We start from the raw sequence: 23421 nt of genomic DNA on the forward strand, positions 1-23421 counted from the left end.
TAGCCACAGTATTTGTATGGCTACTCCAGTTCAGTTTCTGGTCAATGGTAGCCCCTAGGATGTTGATAGTGGGGGATTCAGTGATGGTAATGCCATTGAATGTCAAGGGAGATGGTTAGATTCTCTCTTGTTGGTGATGGTTATTGCCTGGCACTTGTGAGGCGTGAATGTTACTTGCCACTTATCAGCACAAGCCTGGATATTGTCCAGGTCTTGCTGCATTTCTACACGGATTGCTTCAGTATCTGAGGATTCGCGAATGGTGCTGAACATTGTGCAATCATCAGCAAATGTCCCCACTTCTGACCTTATGATTGAAGGAAGGTCATTGATGAAGAAGCTGAAGATGGTTGGGCCTAGGACACTACCCTGAGGAACTCCCGCAGTGATGTCCTGGAGCTGAGATGATTGACCTCCAACAAATAGAACCATCTTCCTTTGCACTAGGTATGACTCCAACCAGAGTGCTTTCCCCCTGATTCCCATTGAGTTCAGTTTTGCTAGGGCTCCTTGATGTCATACTCGGTCAAATGCTGCCTTGAGGTCAAGGAGCTGTCACCTCACCTCTTGTGTTCAGCTCTTTTGTCTATCTTTGAACCAAGGCTGTCATGAGGTCAGGAGCTGAGTGGCCCTGGCGGATCCAAACTGTGAGTCACTGATCAGGTTATTGCTAAGCAAGTGCTGCTTGATGGCACTGTTGATGACACCTTCCATCATTTTACTGATGATTGAGAGTAGACTGATGGGGCGGTAATTGGCCGGGTTGGACTTGAGCTGCTTTTTGTGGACAGGACATACTTGGGCAATCTTCCACCATTGCCGGGTAGATGCCAGTGTTGGCTAGGGGCACGGCAAGTTCTGGAGCACAGGTCTTCAGTACTATTGCCAGAATATTGTCAGGACCCATAGCCTTTGCAGTATCCAATGCCTTCAGTTGTTTCTCGATATCAATTGAATTGGCTGAAGTCCGGCATCTGTGATGCTGGGGACTTCAGGAGGAGGCCGAGATGGATCATCAACTCGGCACTTCTGGCTGAAGATTGTTGCAAATGCCTTTCCTTGTAAAACCTTATCATGACTTCTTTGCTCTTGTATGCTATACCCCTTATCATCAACATAAAATACTATTGTTCTATTTTCTATTTTTATTCACCTGTACTCATGCAAGAGCCTCCACAATTTCCACCCTTACTTCCCTCAGTGACTGAGGAAGCATCCCATCTGGAATCAAAACTATGCTTAGACTTGATCAAGAGGGGTTCCGATAAAACCATCATGCTCTGCAGCATGTTCAGGCAATCATGAAACTCACTTGGGTTGTAGACTCTTCCATAGATGCCCCCAGTTGCAGGCTACTTAGCATGCTCACAAATGACTGCATGAGTTGCTCCTACTGAGCTAAGAAACTGCATCTGTGAGATCCAAGTCCCTCGGCTGAACAACTGAAAAGAAAGATCAAAGCCCAGACCAAATAAGGAAAACAATCTAAAAACTCCTTTCCAAATCCTGTTTGACAATCAAACCTAGTCCAGAAAATCACATGGACCCTAATTTATATTGTACAATATCTGCTTCTTCAATGAGGTGAACTCTGTCTCGAGCAGAAAGAGGTCTGTGATGTTGTGCTGTATTCTTAAGTCTTCATTAAAGATAATCATAGGCTTGATATTCAGATTCAACACAAACATTATTTATTGTCTTACTTATTTACATTGCATAATTTCAGGGACAAGTGTTTTCCCTGTTGATGTATATCCAAACTTTTTAAAGCCATGTGCTGAATCTCTCTCAAAATGGTCTTTCCTCCTTATATATGTCTGATAATGTGATCAGTTGCATCAATGGCCTGATCTCTTAAAGATACCGCTTCTTAAAGGTGAAATCACTGCCGCACTACATTACAAGGTCCATTTCTTTCTTGAAGTAATACAGCAAATCAGCATTAAGCCAATAACCTGTTCACAGGCAAGCACAGTCCAGATTGTCAGATAGCGACTTGCAGGAGGCAACCCTGGTGATGCACAGAACACAAGACGAGGGAGTTAGCTGGCTGGAGGACCAAAAACAATCAATCACCACTCTGCTTTCTGTCCCTTAATTTTTTTGGCTTGAGATTGCAAGGGACAGATTTTCAAATGCCGATGGGGTCGGGATTGGGTGCGGACATGATTTAAAAATCCCAGTCCCAGAGGGTGTCTCTGGATCCCAACTTCTCCAGAACAGACTACAATTTTTAATGTGAGGGCAGGGTGGGGAGACAATGGGAAACCTGCTTGCCTACAATTAACGGCCCATTAAGCTCCTAGAGGAGCTTGTTAAAGGGCCGGGGAGGTGGGACTGGAATTTTCAATTTGGATTCCGGCAAACCAGAACAGTTTGGTGCTTGTTAGTGCTGTTGTATTCACAGCAAGGAAAAGGGAAACTTTCTTTTTCAGGTTAAAACTTATGGGGCCCCTGGGGATCTTCTGCCCGATCATGTGCATTACCTTAGATTTGGATGTTTGCACACCGTCTTGATCTTTTTTATGCCATTGGCTCTCGAAGGAGCTGCCTGCTTTCTTCGGCAAGACAGCAGCAGGCCCAATCATGGCTACTTTCTGCCTTTGCCACTCACACGCGACAGGCAGCTCCCACCTCCTGGAGATGCTCAATGCCATTAATTAGGCGCCGAGATCGTCGCCTGCCCAATTAGGACATTGACATTTCAAAATAGAGTCACCTGAGCGATGCAGAAGAGTCAGGACCCAGAACTTATCTGGGTGTCAAGTTTCTGACCCCATTTTGAAAATCCAGCCCCATATGAATGTTTGTATTGTATCGGAATAGGCATTTAAACTATCAGAGATAGTGGACCCGTGGATCTTTACTTCTCAGGCATGTTTGTATGTACTAGGATTGGGTAGTTCTGGATTCTCTGAGGGGCTTAGTTAGGACCTGATAATGACTCTTACCAGCAAATTTTTTGGGGCCTAGAGGAGAAAAGGAAGAGGACATTTTTTTTTAGAATGCTGGCCGTGAAACACCCTAGAAACAGAACTTAAAAGGAAAGATGTCCTAGTGTGTTATGCTGCAGTTCTGCAGTGCTTATATTACATAGAATTTCATAGAATATACAGCACAGAAACAGACCATTTGGCCTAACCATTCCTGCTGGCATTTATGTTTCACTCGAACCTGCTCCCAATTTTCTATATCTAGCTCTATCAACATAACTCTCTTTCTTGTCCCTCATATGCTTACCTAGCTTCCCCTTAAAATGCTATTCACCTCAACCACTCCCTGTGGTAGCAAGTTCCAAATTCTCACCACTCTCTGGGTAAAGAAGTTTCTTCTGAATTCTACATTGATTTTATGGTGACTATCTTATATTGATGGCCTCTAATTTTGCTCTTCCCCACAAGTGGAAACACACTCTCTGGGCTGAATTTTCGGGCCCCACTGCAGTTAGGAACCGAGATGGACAGGGCCAGAAAATTACAAGGTTGGTTGGTGTGCTGGTTTCCCAACCCTGTTCACAAAATCGGCTATTTTGGCCAACATGATCTCGGGGCCCAGCAAGGCTGCCCGTCCCCATGAGGTGGGCAGTCAATTACGCTAGTTAAGAATCTTGTTAACCTGGGATTAAGGCAGCCAACTGGGATTTTCCAGTCGGCCTCCTATTTCCCGATGCAACTGGGGGCAGTTCAACTGCCTGGAGGTGGGTGCCCATTGGCCGGCTGGGGTACCAGCTCTCCAGGCAGGCCTGCGTGTCTGCCTGTGTCGGGGGCTGAAGCCAAAGGCTGCCCTATAGAGGGCTACCCTTACCACAGTGGTGGCCTGGCTGTTTTCTCTATTTTTTAAATTAAACTTTTCAAAATGTTGCTGAGAGGACACCTTCCTTTTGAAGCACCCTCTCCTTTATCTCTGCTGTCTGCTTTCTGTCTTTCAGCCAGCTAGTTCTCCATTCTGCTACTTGTCTCTTGACTCCGTCTGATCTTACCTTACTGAAGTCTTTTTGGAAATCTAGATAAATTACATCTACTGCATTACCATTTTCTACTTTATCTGTTACCTGTTCAAAACAAAAATCCAAGTTAACTATTCACAATCATATATTTGGTTTCTCTGCCAATCCTCTGGCACTGCACCTTTTTCTAATTAATTTATTATATGTGAGGAAGTGAATGAACAAGAAGCTAACGAATCAGTGACAAAGGTTGATACAATGTTCCAACCTCACTATTCTGCATTCCCTCTAATTCCTCCACACTTAGAACCTTCAGGATGATTTCTTCAGAAGGAGTTATAGGTTTTAGATGAGGTTACCTGTCCCCCTCCGAGTCTGCACACACAGTAACCTGTTATGGGCAGACGTCTGCTATCAGCAGATACAAATTCTTCTGAGGAACTTATACAGGAGGGCCACTAAAACTACTTCAGCGAATGGGGATATTCTGACTTATGCCCTTGCCTCAGCTCTTCAGTAGTAGAATAGCTTTAAGGGAAACCAGCAGTCATGTTACTAGTGTTACAACCAGGTGAAAAAGGTGTCTTGGGGTCCTTCTCAGCCTTCACCTGGTTTTACTCTAACAGGGTTATGTTTTTAAATGCACTGTGTTTTGAGCACCCCCTTGCTGAATCTTTGTTCACCACTTTCCAATTGTAAGGCTAAGAAACGAGCACAAATGGGCTTTCTTAGGTTTAAAGAAAAAAAGTGAAATTTATTAAACTTAAACTCGAATGCCTACGGATACATGACGTGCCCACACTAGCATACATATGCGATACACACATGCAGATAGGGACAGAAAAGAGCAGAAGAAATAGAGTGGAAAAGTTTGAAGCAATATAGAGTCATAGAGAGATACAGCACTGAAACAGGCCCTTTGGCCTACCGAGTCTGTGCTGACCATCAACCACTCATTTTTTATACTAATCCTATGTTAATCCTATTTTCCCTCTCACATCCCCACTTTCCCTCAATTCTTCCACCACCTACCTACACGAGGGGCAATTTTTACAATGGCCAATTTGCCTATTAACCCGCAAGTCTTTGGCATGTGGGAGGAAACTAGAGCACCTGGAGGAAACCCACACGGTCACAGGGAGAACTCGCAAACTCCTCACAGTCAGTACCCCGAACCGAACCCATGTTGGTGGAGCTGTGAGGCTGTGGTGCTAACCACTGCGCCGCCCTGATATCTGAAGAGTTTTTTGTTACGGGTCTTTGAGCTCACTTTATAGTCCTTGCTTGTAGGTAGATCGTGATTTTTGTTGGGGCCCAGTATTATTCTTAAACCTTGTTCACTGTAGGAGACTTTTCTCTCTTGGGGTTCATTTGTCTTCAATGGATTCCGAAGCCGATGAGAAAGATATGGGAGCAGAAAGGAGAGGCTCTTTTCAATCCAGGAGCCAAGAGCTTTCTGCCAGTTCAAACACTGTCTCTACAAGTTAAAACTCCCCAAGTTGGCCAGCAGGGTGGTCATGTGACCGACTGGATTGACCACGTTTGTTCTGTGTATTATATGGGAGCAGGGGATAGCTTCTTTGTTCCAACACTGTCTGCTAATATGCAAAAATGTCTTTCTGGCCAGGGGCCTGGAAATTCCTTGTAACGGGCATTCTCTTCTTCCCAGCAACAATTGGAAGTTTAATGTCCATGTGGCGAAATAAATGTGCCTCATTCTTCGCATTCTTGCCTGCATGACACTAGGACCACCCAATTTTCTTAATCTGGTGGACATCTGAGAGCATCAGGAACTGTCTACCAGGAGCATCTTAATAAGCTAGCTTTGTGTCATGTCAGCTTGCTGCGCTTGAAGAGCAGTTGTCCTGCTGGCAAGGTCCTGGAATTGCATTATCAATCCCATCTTTTGTGGAAAGGATGTTTCCTCTTGTGGAAGAATCTAGAACTAGGGCTCACTGTTTAAAAATAAGGGGTCGTCCATTTAAGACAGAGATGAAGAGAAATTATTTTTCTCAGAGGGTCGTGAGTGAATGGAACTCTCTTCTTCAAAAGGTAGTGGAAGCAGAGTCTATGAATATTTTTAAGGCAGAGATAGATTCTTGATAACCAAGGGGGTGGAAGGTTAGCATGGGTAGGCGGGAATATGGAATTGAGGTTACAATCAGATCAGCCATGATCTTGTTGAACGGTGGAGCGGGCTCTAGGGGCCGAGTAGCCTACTTCTGCCTCTAATTTGTATGTTCGTATGTTTTTAACGTTATATGCATTCTTAATTGATCTTGTTATCTTGTTCTAAGTAAATGTTCCAACTGAGGTTCCACAATGAATGTTGAAATCCTTTTAGAGATATCAGGCCAGATTTTGCTGTAGCAGGCCATTGAACGGCATCCATTGTACTCATCGGCTCAATTTTTTTTACCCACGATGTTGCCATAAGTGTGAGCTGGTAACAGTGTAGTGAGGGAAACAGCATCGGTGACCTAAGTGAACAGGGTAACCAACATGGCATCTCCTTAAGCAATGAGAATTCAGGATTGGGAAATAAACAGTGTAAGCACTGAGAAGGAGGGGGTAAATTAAAGGGGGTGAATTAATATCAAATCATGTGCAGAAAGAAAAAGAAAGATTGAATTGAGAGAAAAAAGAAGACTGTTTGAAAAAAAACAATGTTTTTAAAATCTATAGGAATGAGACTCCATACTGATCATATTTAGTTTTCAGTGCCAGAGAGGTTGATTGGCAATACTTAACAGCAATCATGTGGTTAAAAGTGTACTTAAGCTGCTAATTACTTGCCCTAAATATATGCAATGGGTTTAGTTTGTATATCCTACACAAATACATCAACTTCATTACATTCAATGCGTGTCAATAGTGAGGCTGTCAGTGAGATGCCATTTTTGCAAAGCTGATGGCAGAGTCGTGCAAGTCTGACAGCAACTTTGGTTATGCACATTTAATGTGCATCTGTTTCATGTGAACATAAACAAAAGCAAGAGCTGTTAGCTTCATTGGTATTTTGTCAGTAAATTCTGGCCCATCACCTTTGCTGCTACTTTCCAGTCATATTCAGGCCTTGCCTTTGTATGCTTCTTTGAGTCAAGTAACTTTTCTCTTCTTCTCAGCCAGGCACCGCTAGTCATTTACACTATGTTTATCATATCTGTGATAAACCACTGTACTTCTCTCCTCCTTTTCATACTTGAGTATACTCCTGCACTGAAGCATCTCCTTTTGGTTCTCCATTACAGATTTCATAAGGACTCTTTTGTCATTGGGCTCTTTTCTATGATAAATGTTCAATGAGCTTTCTGACATTTATACTGGTTATGGCTCATTTACTGCTTGAGGAAGATTAAAATGATCATTAGAGTGGATAAAATTATCAACCCTGCAAATGAAATTCAATTTTCAAAAATTGCACATGTTTAAAAACTTCTGCTTCTTTCATATTGTACTAGTGGTTGCTAATCTCTACAAGAAACCAACATTTTATTTTAGAAACAAGGAATTTGGGACCATAAATGTCCAATTGGAATGGACACTGGAGCTGAAATTTGTCTTGGTCTCTGAAATATTTGCTGTTAGTTTGTGGTCTTACTCTGGGATATTCATAAGCATTGGCCAGCTTTAAAGCCAGTTACTAAATAACAGCTCTTAATATACATTGCGTGGTAGTCAGATGGGAGTACAATGAAGTGTCACAACAGAAATATTCTCCGTTCATTAATGGCCCAATTTTGTAGTCAGTGGTGAAGCAACTGTGGTCACCGCAGACCTCACAGAAAGCTGCCCACAAAGATCTAGCGGTCACTATGGCATGGACTTCCTCTTTTGATGGCAGTTTAAATCTAACATCAAGTCAAGGGGATCTCCAGCCACGCATCAGCAGTGCTGTCAGCAACAAGGGTAAGCAGCCAATAATGTTGAATTATTCTCAGAGAGCAAACCAGGAAGTTAAAAATACTTTAGAATTAGAACATTACAGAATTAGAACATTACAGCGCAGTACAGGCCCTTCGGCCCTCGATGTTGCGCCGACCTGTGAAACCATCTGACCTACACTATTCCATTTTCATCCATATGTCTATCCAATGACCACTTAAATGCCCTTAAAGTTGGCGAGTCTACTACTGTTGCAGGCAGGGCGTTCCACGCCCCTACTACTCTCTGAGTAAAGAAACTCCCTCTGACATCTGTCCTATATCTATCACCCCTCAACTTAAAGCTATGTCCCCTCGTGTTTGCCATCACCATCCGAGGAAAAAAACTCTCACTATCCACCCTATCTAACCCTCTGATTATCTTATATGTCTCTATTAAGTCACCTCTCCTCCTCCTTCTCTCCAACGAAAACAACCTCAAGTCCCTCAGCCTTTCCTCGTAAGACCTTCCCTCCATACCAGGCAACATCCTAGTAAATCTCCTCTGCACCCTTTCCAAAGCTTCCACATCCTTCCTATAATGCGACCAGAACTGCACGCAATACTCCAGGTGCGGTCTCACCAGAGTTTTGTACAGCAGCAGCATGACCTCGTGGCTCCAAAACTCGATCCCCCTACTAATAAAAGCTAACACACCATATGCCTTCTTAACAGCCCTATTAACCTGGGTAGAAACTTTCAGGGATTTATGTACCTGGACACCAAGATCTCTCTGTTCATCTACACTACCAAGAATCTTCCCATTAGCCCAGTACTCTGCATTCCTGTTACTCCTTCCAAAGTGAATCACCTCACAGTTTTCCGCATTAAACTCCATTTGCCATCTCTCAGCCCAGCTCTGCAGCCTATCTATGTCCCTCTGTACCCTACAACATCCTTCGGCACTATCCACAACTCCACCGACCTTCGTGTCATCCGCAAATTTACTAACCCACCCTTCTACACCCTCATCCAGGTAATTTATAAAAATGACAAACAGCAGTGGCCCCAAAACAGATCCTTGCGGTACACCACGAGTAACTAAACCCCAGGATGAACATTTGCCATCAACCACCACCCTCTGTCTTCTTTCAGCTAGCCAATTTCTGATCCAAAGCTCTAAATCACCTTCAACCCCATACTTCCGTATTTTCTGCAATAGCCTACCGTGGGGAACCTTATCAAACGCCTTACTGAAATCCATATACACCACATCCACTGCTTTACCCTCATCCACCTGTTTGGTCACCTTCTCGAAAAACTCAATAAGGTTTGTGAGGCACGACCTACCCTTCACAAAACCGTGCTGACTATCGCTAATGAACTTATTCTTTTCAAGATGATTAGAAATCCTGTCTCTTATAACCTTTTCCAACATTTTACCCACAACCGAAGTAAGGCTCACAGGTCTATAATTACCAGGGCTGTCTCTACTCCCCTTCTTTGCTATCCTCCAGTCTTCTGGCACTATTCCTGTCGACAATGACGACATAAAGATCAAGGACAAAGTCTCTGCAATCTCCTCCCTGGCTTCGCAGAGAATCCTAGGATAAATCCCATCTGGCCCAGGGGACTTATCTATTTTCACACTTTCCAAAATTGCTAACACCTCCTCCTTGTGAACCTCAATCCCATCTAGCCTAGTAGTCTGAATCTCAGTATTCTCCTCGACAACATTTTCTTTCTCTACTGTAAATACTGACGAAAAATATTCATTTAACGCTTCCCCTATCTCCTCTGATTCCACACACAACTTCCCACTACTATCCTTGATTGGCCCTAATCTAACTCTAGTCATTCTTTTATTCCTGATATACCTATAGAAAGCCTTAGGGTTTTCCTTGATCCTATCCGCCAATGACTTCTCATGTCCTCTCCTTGCTCTTCTTAGCTCTCCCTTTAGATCCTTCCTGGCTAGCTTGTAACTCTCAAGCGCCCTAACTGAGCCTTCACGTCTCATCCTAACATAAGCCTTCTTCTTCCTCTTGACAAGCGCTTCAACTTCTTTAGTAAACCACGGCTCCCTCGCTCGACAACTTCCTCCCTGCCTGACAGGTACATACTTATCAAGGACACGCAGTAGCTGCTCCTTGAATAAGCTCCACATTTCGATTGTGCCCATCCCCTGCAGTTTCCTTCCCCATCCTACGCATCCTAAATCTTGCCTAATCGCATCATAATTTCCTTTCCCCCAGCTATAATTCTTGCCCTGCGGTATATACCTGTCCCTGCCCATCGCTAAGGTAAACCTAACCGAATTGTGATCACTATCACCAAAGTGCTCACCTACATCTAAATCTAACACCTGGCCGGGTTCATTACCCAGTACCAAATCCAATGTGGCATCGCCCCTGGTTGGCCTGTCTACATACTGTGTCAGAAAACCCTCCTGCACACACTGGACAAAAACTGACCCATCTAAAGTACTCGAACTATAGTATTTCCAGTCAATATTTGGAAAGTTAAAGTCCCCCTTAACAACTACCCTCTTACTCTCGCCCCTGTCGAGAATCATCTTCACTATCCTTTCCTCTACATCTCTGGAACTATTCGGAGGTCTATAGAAGACTCCCAACAGGGTGACCTCTCCTCTCCTGTTTCTAACCTTGGCCCATACTACCTCAGTAGACGAGTCCTCAAACGTCCTTTCTGCCGCTGTAATACTCTCCTTGATTAACAATGCCACACCCCCTCCTCTTTTACCATCTTCTCTGTTCTTACTGAAACATCTAAATCCCGGAACCTGCAACATCCATTCCTGCCCCTGCTCTACCCATGTCTCCGAAATGGCCACAACATCGAGATCCCAGGTACCAACCCATGCTGCAAGCTCACCCACCTTATTCCGGATGCTCCTGGCGTTGAAGTAGACACACTTTAAACCAAGTTCTTGCTTGCCAGTGCCCTCTTGCGTCCTTGTAACCTTATCCCTGACCTCACTACTCTCAACATCCTGTACACTGGAACTACAATTTAGGTTCCCATTCCCCTGCTGAATTAGTTTAAACCCCCCCCGAAGAGCACTAGCAAATCTCCCCCCCAGGATATTGGTACCCCTCTGGTTCAGGTGAAGACCATCCTGTTTGTAGAGGTCCCACCTGCCCCAGAAAGAGCCCCAATTATCCAGGAAACCAAAACCCTCCCTCCTGCACCATCCCTGCAGCCACGTGTTCAACTCCTCTCTCTCCCTATTCCTCGCTTCGCTATCACGTGGCACGGGCAACAACCCAGAGATAACAACTCTGTTTGTTCTCGCTCTAAGCTTCCACCCTAGCTCCCTGAATTTCTGCCTTAAATCCCCATCTCTCTTTCTACCTATGTCGTTGGTGCCTATGTGGACCACGACTTGGGGCTGCTCCCCCTCCCCCTTGAGGATCCCAAAAACACAATCCGAGACATCACGAACCCTGGCACCTGGGAGGCAAGACACCAACCGTGAGTCTCTCTCGTTCCCACAGAACCTCCTATCTGTTCCCCTAACTATGGAGTCCCCAATGACTAATGCTCTGCTCCTCTTCCCCCTTCCCTTCTGAGCAACAGGGACAGACTCTGTGCCAGAGACCTGTACCCCATTGCTTACCCCTGGTAAGTCGTCCCCCGCAACAGTATCCAAAACGGTATACCTGTTGTTGAGGGAAACGGCCACAGGGTATCCATAGGATAGCTATTAAAGGAATGCTTTTAAAATAAGTTTCTACAAACTGATATGAATCATTGAAACTTACTAAAGTAAGACCAAATTTGTAAATGTTCAGAAAATATGTATTGTATAAACACTGACAGTCTCTCCAGAAATATTTAGATAATTATGAAAGTATTGCATTCCATACCACAAATCTGTTTTTTTATATTCATTTTTTTAAAAAGACATTCTCAATTTTCAAGAAATGCTTGTTAATAGAATGATGAATAAGATTAGCCAGATGATCTTTTATGACCAATAAAGTGTTTTCTGTCCTGTATTTTCCTCTTGTAGTTTTGATTAATAAATAATCTGATGATCTGCTAAGTTTCTTTATCAGCCCTGGGTAGTTTATTAGCTTTATAGATGTAAATGGAATGTAACCTTTTTTGTTGTGTAATAATGAGCCAGTTCACCAATGACCTTTGATCTATCTCATCTGGCAGCTGTGGAAATTGCCTTTCCTATGCACTTTCAGAGTATGTGCTTTATAGATGATTGTGCTATTTTTTCTGACGCAATGTCACTTTGTGTATCCCAATCATGTTGATTCTGCATATTTCAGGTCTATTTACATTTAACTGCTCCTGTCTTCCTGAAATGTATCCATGCATCTTTCTGCACTTGAAGAAAATTGATCTTCAGGCTTAATTTAGTCACCTTCGTAACACAAGTACCCAAGTTTGACATTTCTCTTGTATGTCATTTTTGCCATTTGCTTTTTTTATGTAAGAAAAAAATAACTTGTATTTCTAAAGCATTTTTCATGACTTCAGGACATCACAATGTGCTTTACAGTCCATGAAGTATTTTTGAAGTGTAGTCATTATTGTAATGTAGGGAAGCGTGGTTGCTCAATGGTGCATGTCTATGAATCCAAGTGTGAAGTGTTTTTCAAAGACTGCTCTTTTTTTTGATAAGAGTACTCTCCAATTTAGATCTATAATATTATCCAAAACACGTTAGGATTAGGGTTTCATTGCACCACTTTTGAAGATGATGATCTGGTCACCTTGAATATAATGATGTGACACACACCACCGTTTTTTTCTACATATTATGTAACAGGTTGTTTTTACTCTAGATTTTGCACAAACTTGATCTCTTTCTCTCATTTAACATACATCTCAGATTTCATGTTTGGTTAAATCAGCCAACTCTAAGGGATAAAAAAGATCCCTGCGGCCATAATAATGGTTCAGTAGGAATGCTTAAAAAAGCCTCACGTCAGTGTGGGTGAAGTATCTTGAAGCATTCATTGCTAATATTAATACATATATTAAAAATGCTTCAGCATATTACACTATAAATATGCAGTATAATTTGGCTAAATTATCCACACCAGTTCTAGAATAATTCTTTAGCATCCATTACTAACAGAAGCATTGATTTTGTAGTGATTACATAATAGCACATCATTAACCAAATGTTTTCTAGATTTTGAAGAGAAGTAGCAAAATTTAAAAATAAAAGCTTCCTTTGCAAAATTTCCAGAAGTAAAATTCTTAGTTTTTAAGTTTAATTTTGTTTTCCGCTAAACAGTTGTAAGAAATGTTATGACGTTCTACTTTCCAGCAAGATGCTTTGTACAATATCTTCGCATCAAATAGAATATACTTAATCATTAAATATTTCAAGTGAAAGTGTTTATTTTCTTCTCTGTCACAATGTAATCAATAATGGTCTTCCATCCCCGCATTTTGTCTAACATAACCAATCTGTTTCCCTGGTGATTGATCAGATGTGGAGCTTTATACATCAGTTTTTATTTGCTAATTAATCATTATGAATAATTTACCTTCTAACTAATCATCTTTCTATTTCTATTAAGGCTTTTATAAAATATTGATGAAGTAGTGCCAGTCCTATTGATTTATCTGCATTAACTCAGAATTGATAGTTTATATTTGGCAAATGTTACATGTCATAGAATATCATCATCAAATCCAGAACCACATTTCAGTTTGGCATGGTGTCTATATACCTTTTGTAAAACTGAAATGAAGAAATAATGATATTGTTAAAATATTTGATGATAAGAACTGTAGGATTTTATTATTACTAAATCATCAGATCTTTAATTGACATTTATGGTCCACTATATACACTTAACATTAAAACAGAAATAAGGGTGGGCAATTTGCCCAGTACTAATGACACAGCAATTTTCTCTAAGTAGCCATATAATAAAACCATAAATAGAAACTAATGGCCCATCAAAAATTGGTTTCTTGCTCATAATTTTACACAAAGAGTATTTAATGGTAAAGCAGTTTAGTGACACAGTCCAATTTGTGTTTCCCAGTGCACATCTTCATTTAGTAGTAATTGTCCAATTAATATCATTGCCACAGTCCAAGATTGCTCTGTAGACGAGGGATAAGTGGAAAAGTGAATTGAAATTTGAAGGATTCTGAACATGACCATTTAAAATTTATTTGTAATATAAGCTATACTTGGTCCAAAATGGTGCTGTCGTATGCAAAGCTACCTGTCTTTTAAAACATTTGTTCCCTTCATTTGCACTGGGATAATGTATCCTGGTGAACTGTAAAACTGGTGCACAAGTCTCACTCATAAAATTTACGTGTGACTTTTTTAAGATCAGGTAGCCAAGCTACAAAAGATCATTAACAATTACTTCAGTGCATATATAGATATAGATACTAGTTGTGAGAATTTCATCTCTGGAGCACCATTTTACCTGGGTGCACAATGCCGCCAGCTGCTTTCAACACAACCATGTGATGCACCCGCTTCAGAAGAGCACCCATGGGAATGTCCCCAGAGTGCACTGGAAGCCTGTGAAGGAGCATTATCTTGATGTAACACAGCACAAATGGCTGATGCAACACCAGGATACCTAATTTGGACAAAACAGGTCGCACTGAATTTGCACATCACTCTTCAAGGCACATTGGCACAGTGGTTAGCACCGCAGCCTCACAGCTCCAGCGACCCAGGTTCAGTTCTGGGTACTGCCAGTGTGGAGTTTGCAAGTTCTCCCTGTGACTGTGTGGGTTTCTGCCGGGCGCTCTTGTTTCCTCCCACAGCCAAAGTCTTGTAGGTTGATAGGTAAATTGGTCATTGTAAATTTCCCCTAGTGTAGGTAGGTGGTAGGAGAATGGTGGGGATGTGGTAGGGAATATGGGATTAATGTAGGATTAGTATAAATGGGTGGTTGTTGGTCGGCACAGACTCTGTGTGTTGAAGGGCCTGTTTCAGTGCTGTATCTCTAAATAAGATAAAAGCGCTAAGCTGCACTAATGTTCCTTAAAGGGCCAGGCACCCAAATTTCAGCTCAGGTAATTTTTCAAGAACTTCTACGATTGCAAAATGTCCGGAAGTACTGCGGAGTGTTATTGGAAGTGTTGTGGTGATTTCCGGGATTTGCCATGGAGTGTTGCTGCTTCCTCTCGGATGGGGTGGGGGGGGGGGGGGGGGTGCGGTGGATACGTGTGCTCTAGAGGAGTAGGTGACCTGTCCACACAAAAGCTGGACGGATATGAGGCAGCAGTGGCAGTGCCTCTGGGTCTGCAGTACCACAAGGAGATGGAGCAGAGGCTGCGGAGAGAGCAAGCTCAGCGCGATGCCCTCTACCTACCTGGAGCTGGACTCCTCCATGCTGCTTGAAAGTGATTGGAGACTGTCTGAGAGCAGCCACTGAAACCAACATCTGTGTGCATGCCCATCAGCGCTCTCCTGTATGCCACCCCATCCAGGTCCTCATCTGAACCCTCTGCAGCAGAACTTGTCCATAACCTCGTCCTCCAGTGAGTTGGCAAACAAACAGTCCTTTCACCCCAGCCTGGCTGCAGTCCACCAGTTCCTGGATGACTCACCTGGTGATGATCCTAACTCCATACTTGCCTCCAAGGTACGTGCAGCACCAATATTTGAACTGGTGGCTGCAGAAGTCAGATCAAGTGACGGGGCCTCTTCATTAGTGCTGTGTTGTTAATTTCTTTCTTTTCCTTGGGCTGCTGTGGTTGGGCAGGGAGCAGATCTTGGGTGTCTGAAAGCAGAAAGTCAGAAGGAGAAGGCTGGGGTGAGGGAAGGGATTGGGGTGGGAAGCAAGAGGTCCATGACCACACAATCAGCAGCTTGTTCATCATGCAGATAGCAGGATGAGGTGAAGTGCCTTACCATGATCCTCAATGATCTCAACAACTTCAGATGTCATGGGCTCAGTTACAGCCGACTGGATGATGCTAAAACCCATCTCCTCCCTGCAGGCGTCCTTGTCCCCTGCTGGTTCTGCTCTGCCACCATGCCCAGCAAGAGAGAAGGCAGAATATCAGTGATAGTGTGGCACTGTCTTTGAGTGATGTGCATGCTGTCGCTGAATAGCTGGTGTATGTGTAGGCCGCGAGAGGTGGTGTGTGGCTGGCAGCATTGGTAGATGTGTGTGAGGGTGAGGCAGAGTATCTGGATGGTAGGCTTGAGTCCTAAGTGCCAGAGAGTGCTACATGGGTGAGTGATGGGTGTGTGGGACATTGAACAGCATGAAAGGTTGGTAGTGTGATGGATAGGAGATATCATGTGAACATGCATTCAGAGTCAGACCCCAGGAGTTGACCTCCCTGGCCACCTATTCCCATTTCTTTTGGAGGGTCATCCTTGAGAGCCTCCTGACCCCCTGCAAAAGCATAGGGTATTCCATGTTCACCTCATGAAGAAGGCCTTCAGCGCTGCCTCTGGGAACCGCAGTGTCCTCTCCCTGTCCTTTATTTCCATTCTTTTCAATTACAGCAATGATAGTCAGTAGCAGCCTCCTTTGTTTCAGTGCAGCTTCCCTTTAAGAGAGACATATTTCCATTAAGAGCTGGCGGCTAGCTGGAACATGTGTTAGTCTCAATCGCTGTTCACCCCCTTGTTGTGCATGCAGCCAGCCAACAGCATAGGTTGCACTGAGCTATACGCAGACAGCATGGAAATGAAGAGACAGCACAAAGTATGCTTGCCCAAACAAGGGATTGCGGGGCCTGATCTTCCTGGCAGTGGTGAGGCTCCGTGGCAGCCCCTCCACCATTCGGTGATGGGACTCTGTTTTACATATTTAAATAAACCTCATGCATCCATTTAAATACAATTCCCCATGATCTTACCGTCAGATTCGGATCGTCTGTGTGATGGGTGGCACTCACTGTCTTCACTTTCCCCTCCAGGGAAAGCTGGCGTCAACAAGGTGGGGAAAGGGGGAAGTCAGGATTTTAAGTGGGGGGGGGGGCGGTTTGGCGGGTTGGTGGAAAGGGGTGACCTCTACACTTATTGCAGTTGTGGGGGAGAAGGAGTTAACTCTGCAATTTTGGTGCATTGGCGGGAGGGGTGGTGGGTATGGAGCAAACATTACTTTCGGTGTAGTAGGGTGGGGGGAAGGGGTTCAACTCTGTATTCTCTGAGCTGGGCTGGCAGCCCTTTAAAAATGTGCCAGCGCCTGCACAGAGACAACTGACACCGCCGAGTCCACCCCGCCAAGTGGTTGTTGGGGAGGGGGGAAGCCACTCTACATATTTTAATGAGCCACCGCTTTCAAAATTGCGGCGGCATGGCAGCGTGCAGCCCGTGCATGCCGGCCTCCATTTTTTATGTCCGCCGCCACTCCCAATGGCGAATAAACAAAATTCAGCCCTGAGAGTGATATGATTGGGATCCACCTTCTTGATCCTACCAATCTTTACATATTTAGGTACTGAGCAGATTTAGTACACTTGTTCAATGGAGACAATTAAAAGTATTTTTGTATTGAAAGAAATTGAACAGTATTGCACTTTATATAATGTCAAATTTGAACTGTCATGTAATGTACTTTTACAAATTTTATGTATAACGTGTGTTTTGGGGGAAAAATTAAGAATAATGTGTTTTTATAAATATATATTTTTTAAAAACTTTTCAGATAATCAATTGTTTTCATTCTTAAGCATAACTATGACAGTTCATAAATATACCTTTCCATGTGAACAGTCTTCAACCCCTCCTTCTGTACTTTGCTTCTTATATAACCTACAAATCTTCTGTATTTATTCTTATTGTGCAGGCCCAATCCACTTCCATTCTCTCCTCTGTTATATAACGAGATTCCTGCACTGTCCATCTTACCTAGACAATATAAAATAAAAGTAAAATTATCTTTTTAATCACAGCTGTAACCAGTAGAATAGCCTGATCAATTTGTGTGTGTTTAAAATCGATCCTAATAGTATGACAATGTTCATAATATCTATAAGTCTAATATCTTAAATTATCATCTTTTCACTTCATAAATGTGTATACAGATCTAGCCCAGACTGATGAAAGTTTGATTTCTCAGACTGCCGTGAGGGTTGTAAGTGTAATGAGTTTGACCTGGCTCCAAGTGGCTCAAGTCCACAAAATGCAGTATAATAAGACATTAATTATCACAAAATTGGCAATCTCTCTAAGATACTACAAGAGTAGTTGGGATAGAAAATAGAAATGTCATATTGACGCAGTAGAAGATTATTACTGGGAAGAGCAGAGAATTTTATTCTATATATCACACCATACTTGGCTGAACAGTGGGTAATGCTGACATTGAGTCAAAAGAGTCAAAACATTACCAGAATTGAGGCTCCTCACTCTCATAATCATAAAAAGGGAATATAAAAACTCAAAAAATAAATGATTAGAAATTTGAAGTATCAATTTAACAAGATGAAAATTGAAGTTGAATTTTAATAAAGAGAAAGAACAAGGGCAATTGTGGCATTATTTTCCCAGAAACGAAGAGTCTTCTTTGGCCTCCTTGTCTCGAGAGACAATGGGTAAGCGCCTGGAGGTGAGTAAGAAGAGTAACTACAGAATATGTGAAATTGCCCATTTTAGCACAATATGCATTTAGCACGATCTCACCATTGCATTTGATCTCACCATTTCTGATTTAAAGCATTGTTCAGGTCTTTCGTCTATGAGGTCTACACATGTGGAATCACAATAAACATTAAAAAAAGAAATTGCATTTATATAGCATCTTTCATGTCCTTGGGAAATCCCAAAGTATTTCACAGTTGAAGAATTCCTTTAGAAGTTTAGTTTCTGTTCATATGTACACAAGTATAAATAACCTTGTTTATTGAAAATACATTTATTAAGTTCTGATTTAAGATGTCTGTTCTGATAATGGTCATTGAATCAAAAAACCTTTAACACCATAATTGTGGTAGCAAGCGTACAATCTTACTGTAGATTAGCCCCATTGCAAATTATTGGGCTGGATTTTCATCCCCGGATGATTTCCGGGTCCCAACCCCGCGCCGACATGACTCTACCTTCAAATGTAAATGATCTAATTGGGCTGGTGACAGGTGTGGTGCACAACCAGCGGCACCGAGATTGGCATGGAGGTGGGAAGTGGCTCCAGACTGGAATGTTAAAATGCAGATGGCAGCCAGGACATGACTCGCTGCTGCCTTGCAGAATGCTGCAGGCAGCAGATCAGAGGGCCAGCAGTGTTACGGTGCAAACAAGTGGCCAAACGGTGAACAGAAAGGCAGCTCCACCCCCACCCTCCCTTTGAAAATTACAGCGCGTTCCGGAGGCGTCGGCATCCAGAGATGCTTTCCGGGAACACAATCTTCAATTCACACCCATGCTCATCCCCCAAAGTGCTTTGAAAATCCAGCCCATTCTGCCAATATTATCTGTACAAACAAAAGTTTTATCATTAGTGCTTTCATTTTGTACTGTATATAAAGAATACACATTTTGGACATTAAAATCATAAAATGCCTGAATGTAAAATAATTTTAGGTTAGAAATAAGAATTTTAGATGAAAAAGAAAAAGAAACAATTCTGATGAGATGCAAATTGACTGTTTTTAAAGGAAACAAGCTCTGGTGGGCAGATCAAGCATCTGGGTGGATTGGAATCTGCAACAAAGCAGATGGTTCAGAGCCTGTTGTCATGCGGAAAAATATTGCAACTGTGTTGCATATGAAAGTCTATGGGAAAGAGACACAACAAGGTAAGAAGGAAACCATTAAGGAGTAAAGGATGTGTTGCACCTCAGAAGAATGCATTGTTACCACTGGGTAGTCCAGTGAGTTACTTATTTTTGGGGAAAAAAAGAAATGATTAACTCCATAATTTAGAAGCTGTACCTCAAGGCTGGAGGATAACAAGCATTATTTTAAGTCAGTCATGAACCTGGCAAATAAAGACAAGTTGCTCTATCATCTATAATAGGGAAATATTATAAATGTTCATTTAAAAGCACAAAGACCACTTAGAGTAGGATTTTGGAAACACTAGAGAACAAGTTTAAAACCTTGGATGAAAACTATCCAGACATAATATAATGTGGAATATTTCTATTTTGGGAAGGAATTTCATAAAATTTCACATAAGGCTTTTAAAGGCCGACTCATTGAAATTATGTTGTCTGAACCTAATTAGTTTGAAAATTGCTCAACATTAGAAAACATAGGCGATGATAAATGGAGAGATCTCTGGAGGAGGAAAACACTAATGGATTTCTGCAGGATTCTGTCCTGGGTACTGCTATTTACACTATGCTCATTCCACGTAGGCTTATGGTTAGAACTTTACCTTCTGACATTTGGGACCTGGGTGCGAATCCAGCCTATATTAGAAGTATTTTTTCTCCACTGTTTTTCAGGGTCTAGAGTGAAGTAAGGATGGACAGTCTCAACCAGTTCCTATTGGGCATAAGCCCATAATATAGGATTGCAAACAATTTGGGAATGTGACCGTCAGGAAACATGCTGAGCAACTGAATACTTTATTGATTTTGAGCCCTGTGATACCAACCTGTAATGGGGTATATGTCTATTGCGATCACAGTGCCATTAATTTAACAAACACATTCTCACCATTGAATTTAATGGAGGCAGAATGAAAATAATTAGCTGTCAATTTTTTCAACAAGGGTCTCTGTGAAGCAATGCTAAAGTCCCAGAGAATTATGGCATGCCATGCGGAATGGCATAAGCCACTCACGCCATAACTTCCAGGAATTTCTGCATCATAATAATGGTGTGTTTCGTAGATGTGGTTTTCAGTCTTTAATGTAGTAAAAGGTTCCAAGATGCTTCACAGGAGCATTATCAGTCAAAATTTGACACTGAACCCACAAGCGCCAGGCAATGATCATCTCCCCTTGACATTCAACGCTATTAACATCGCTGATCCCCCACCATCAACATCCCGGGGGGTTACCATTAACCAGGAACTTAACTGGACCAGCCATATAATTACTGTGGCTACAAGAGCAGGTCAGAGGCTGAGAATTCTAGAGCGAGTAACTCACCTCCTGACTCCACAAATCCTGTCCACCATCTACAAGGCACAAGTCAGGCGTGTGATGTAATACGCTCCACTTGCCTGGATGGGTGCAGCTCCAACAGCACTTAAGAAGCTCAACACCATCCAGGACAAAGCAACCCACTTGACTGGCACCCCATTCACCACCATTCATACCCTCCACCATCATTGCACAGTGGCAGCAGTGTGTACCATATCCAAGATTCACTGCAGCAACTCGCCAAGTCTCCTTCAACAGCACCTTCCAAACCTACAACTTCTACCACTTGAAAGATAAGGGTGGCAGATGTATGGGAACACCACCACTTGCAAGCTCCTTCCGAGTTACGCACCATCCTAACATGAAACTATATTGCCGTTCCTTCACTGTTGCTGGGTCAAAGTCCTGGAGCTCCCTTCCTAACAGCACTGAAGGTGTATCTACACCAGATGGACTGCAGCAGTTCAAGAAGGCGGTTCACCACCATCTTCTCGAGGGCAATTAGGGATGGGCAACAAATGCTGCTCTTGCCAGAGATGCTCATATCACATGAAAGAAAAGAAAATAGGTATTAGGACAGTTGACTAAAAGCTTGATCAAAAAGGTAGGTTTTAAGAAGCATCTTAATGGAGAAGAGAGAGGTAGAAAGGCAGAGAGGTTTAGGGAGGAAATTGCAAAACTTGGAACCTAAATGGTTAAAAGTATGGCAGTCAATTGTGGGCAAAAGAAATCAGGGATGCACAAGAGGCCAGAATTGGAGGAACAGAGAGGAATGATTTTTATAGGCCCCCTAAGAACAGCAACGGAGGATGGGGTGGGGGGGTGTGGAGGTGGAGTGCCCATTGTCTTCCCAACACCTTTGCATTTAGTCCAGGGCGGGGAAGACCGAGGACAGCCTTTCTGCCCCAGGCCAATTGAGGCCGTTAAATGGCCAATTAATTGCCATTTAAAGGCCTCGCCTCACCTCCACCTCAATTTTATTGACTGTGGAAGGGCTTGCTGTTTGGCATCAGCGGTGTCCCTCATTGGGGGTGCAATACAGGGCCCCGGGAAGATGCCACCACCAACCTCCCCCCCCCAATGACCCCATTGCCGAGACCTTCCTGAATGGCCCCGATGACCCCGACCCCATTCACCTCTCCTGGGGTCTTCTCCAGTCTTCCACTCTGCAGGGCTTCCTGTAGTACCGCCAACGGCCACCATTCCCTGTGGCACTGTCAGTATTGCAGGTGGGAGCTCGTTTCTTAAAGCGATGGTGCCCCGTCAGCGGGCAGTTAATTGCCTGCCTGCCATTAAGTAGCACCAGGGGTCCCCCCGCCTTCCGGTCTGTTGCTGGGGCCTCCATTGTCAGAATAAAATCCGGCCCAGGGTTTTTGGATGGTTGTAGGCCTGAGGAGGTTACAGAGATAGTGTGAAGTGAAGCCATGGAGGGATTTGAAAACAAGATAAGCATTTTAAATATGGGGGATTTGCTGGACCAGGTACTAATGTAGGTTAATGGAGACGTGCGTGGTGGTGGAATGGGACTAGGTGCAAGTAGGATCTGGGCAGCAGAGTTTGGATGAGCTCAATTTTATGGAGGGTGGAAAATGGGATTTCTTTGCTGACAGCATCACTGCAAGTCAGCAACAGAATTCCCAATCGAGAGGTAGATTTGAATATCTATCCAAGCACTACAATAAAGAAAATTATGCAGTGTGGACATAATGCAGGAAGAAGAAATATTTTGTTTGTCAACTCTAACAGTGGCCAGTGAAAGTTGACCTTTAGCTCCAAGAACTGCCACAGGGCAATATTCATTTGCTTGTTTTGTTCCATTGCATGGTGGGGAATAGAAAGACTCTGGAAAACATTTAGAGGAGGAACACTAGATTGATACTTAATTTAATGGCTTGATGTTACCAGGACAAGCTTAAAGAGCTCGGGCTTTTCACTTTAAGAAAGTCTAGAATTTGAGGAGATAAAATTGAGGCCCTTAAAGTAATGAAAGATTATACTTGATCCTAAGGAGTAGGCTGTTTGTGCTAGATAGGTTGGGATAGGGGACGAATAAATGAGTTATGAAAACATTGAACTAAATCCTAGGAGGTACTATGTTTTGCTGAGTCATTGATCTTTGGAATAAGCACGTTCAGTGAGTGCAATTCTCTGCAGGCATTCAAAAGGGACCTGGATGAGCTCTTGAGCATGGAAACACCTCTACTTATAGAAGGTGCATGGATCATTGGGAGATGTATTACCTAATCGCTATGGTCTCCTGGAGCTTCCTTGATTGCTTTTGGGGGTTGGAAAGGAATTTCCCAGTGTTGCTTGGTCCAAAGACTTTTTCCCCCAGTTTTTTGTTGATCTCTTCCAGGAGAATTTGTGACTATGTGGGAAGGTGGTGATGGAGTGTTGGCAGTGGGAAATAAACAAATATGCGGAAATTACATTATATCAGGTCGGGATACTCTCGATGGACCAGTTGGTTTCTTTTTTTTGTATGCTCATTTTGTTTATTTTAGTGGAAGAACATTTCAAAATCTGTACAGTTTGATAGGAAACAGAATGAAATAACCTTGGTAAAACTATGAAAGTTCACTT

The 23421-nt window shown here is 42.9% G+C and overlaps 1 protein-coding gene across 4 annotated transcripts in view; it reads left to right on the plus strand.

Annotated features, from left to right (window-relative positions):
* The window catches only part of LOC137371926 (low-density lipoprotein receptor-related protein 1-like), a 1827029-nt gene that overhangs the window by 1253815 nt on the left and 549793 nt on the right, over positions 1-23421 (plus strand). For all 4 annotated transcript variants that reach the window (XM_068035008.1, XM_068035009.1, XM_068035010.1 and 1 more), the window contains exon 33: positions 19399-19539. In XM_068035008.1, coding sequence (XP_067891109.1) covers positions 19399-19539 — 141 coding nt within the window. The remainder of the gene's footprint in view (positions 1-19398; positions 19540-23421) is intronic.

Source organism: Heterodontus francisci, chromosome 7, assembly GCF_036365525.1.
Source record: "Heterodontus francisci isolate sHetFra1 chromosome 7, sHetFra1.hap1, whole genome shotgun sequence".
NCBI lineage: Eukaryota > Metazoa > Chordata > Chondrichthyes > Heterodontiformes > Heterodontidae > Heterodontus > Heterodontus francisci.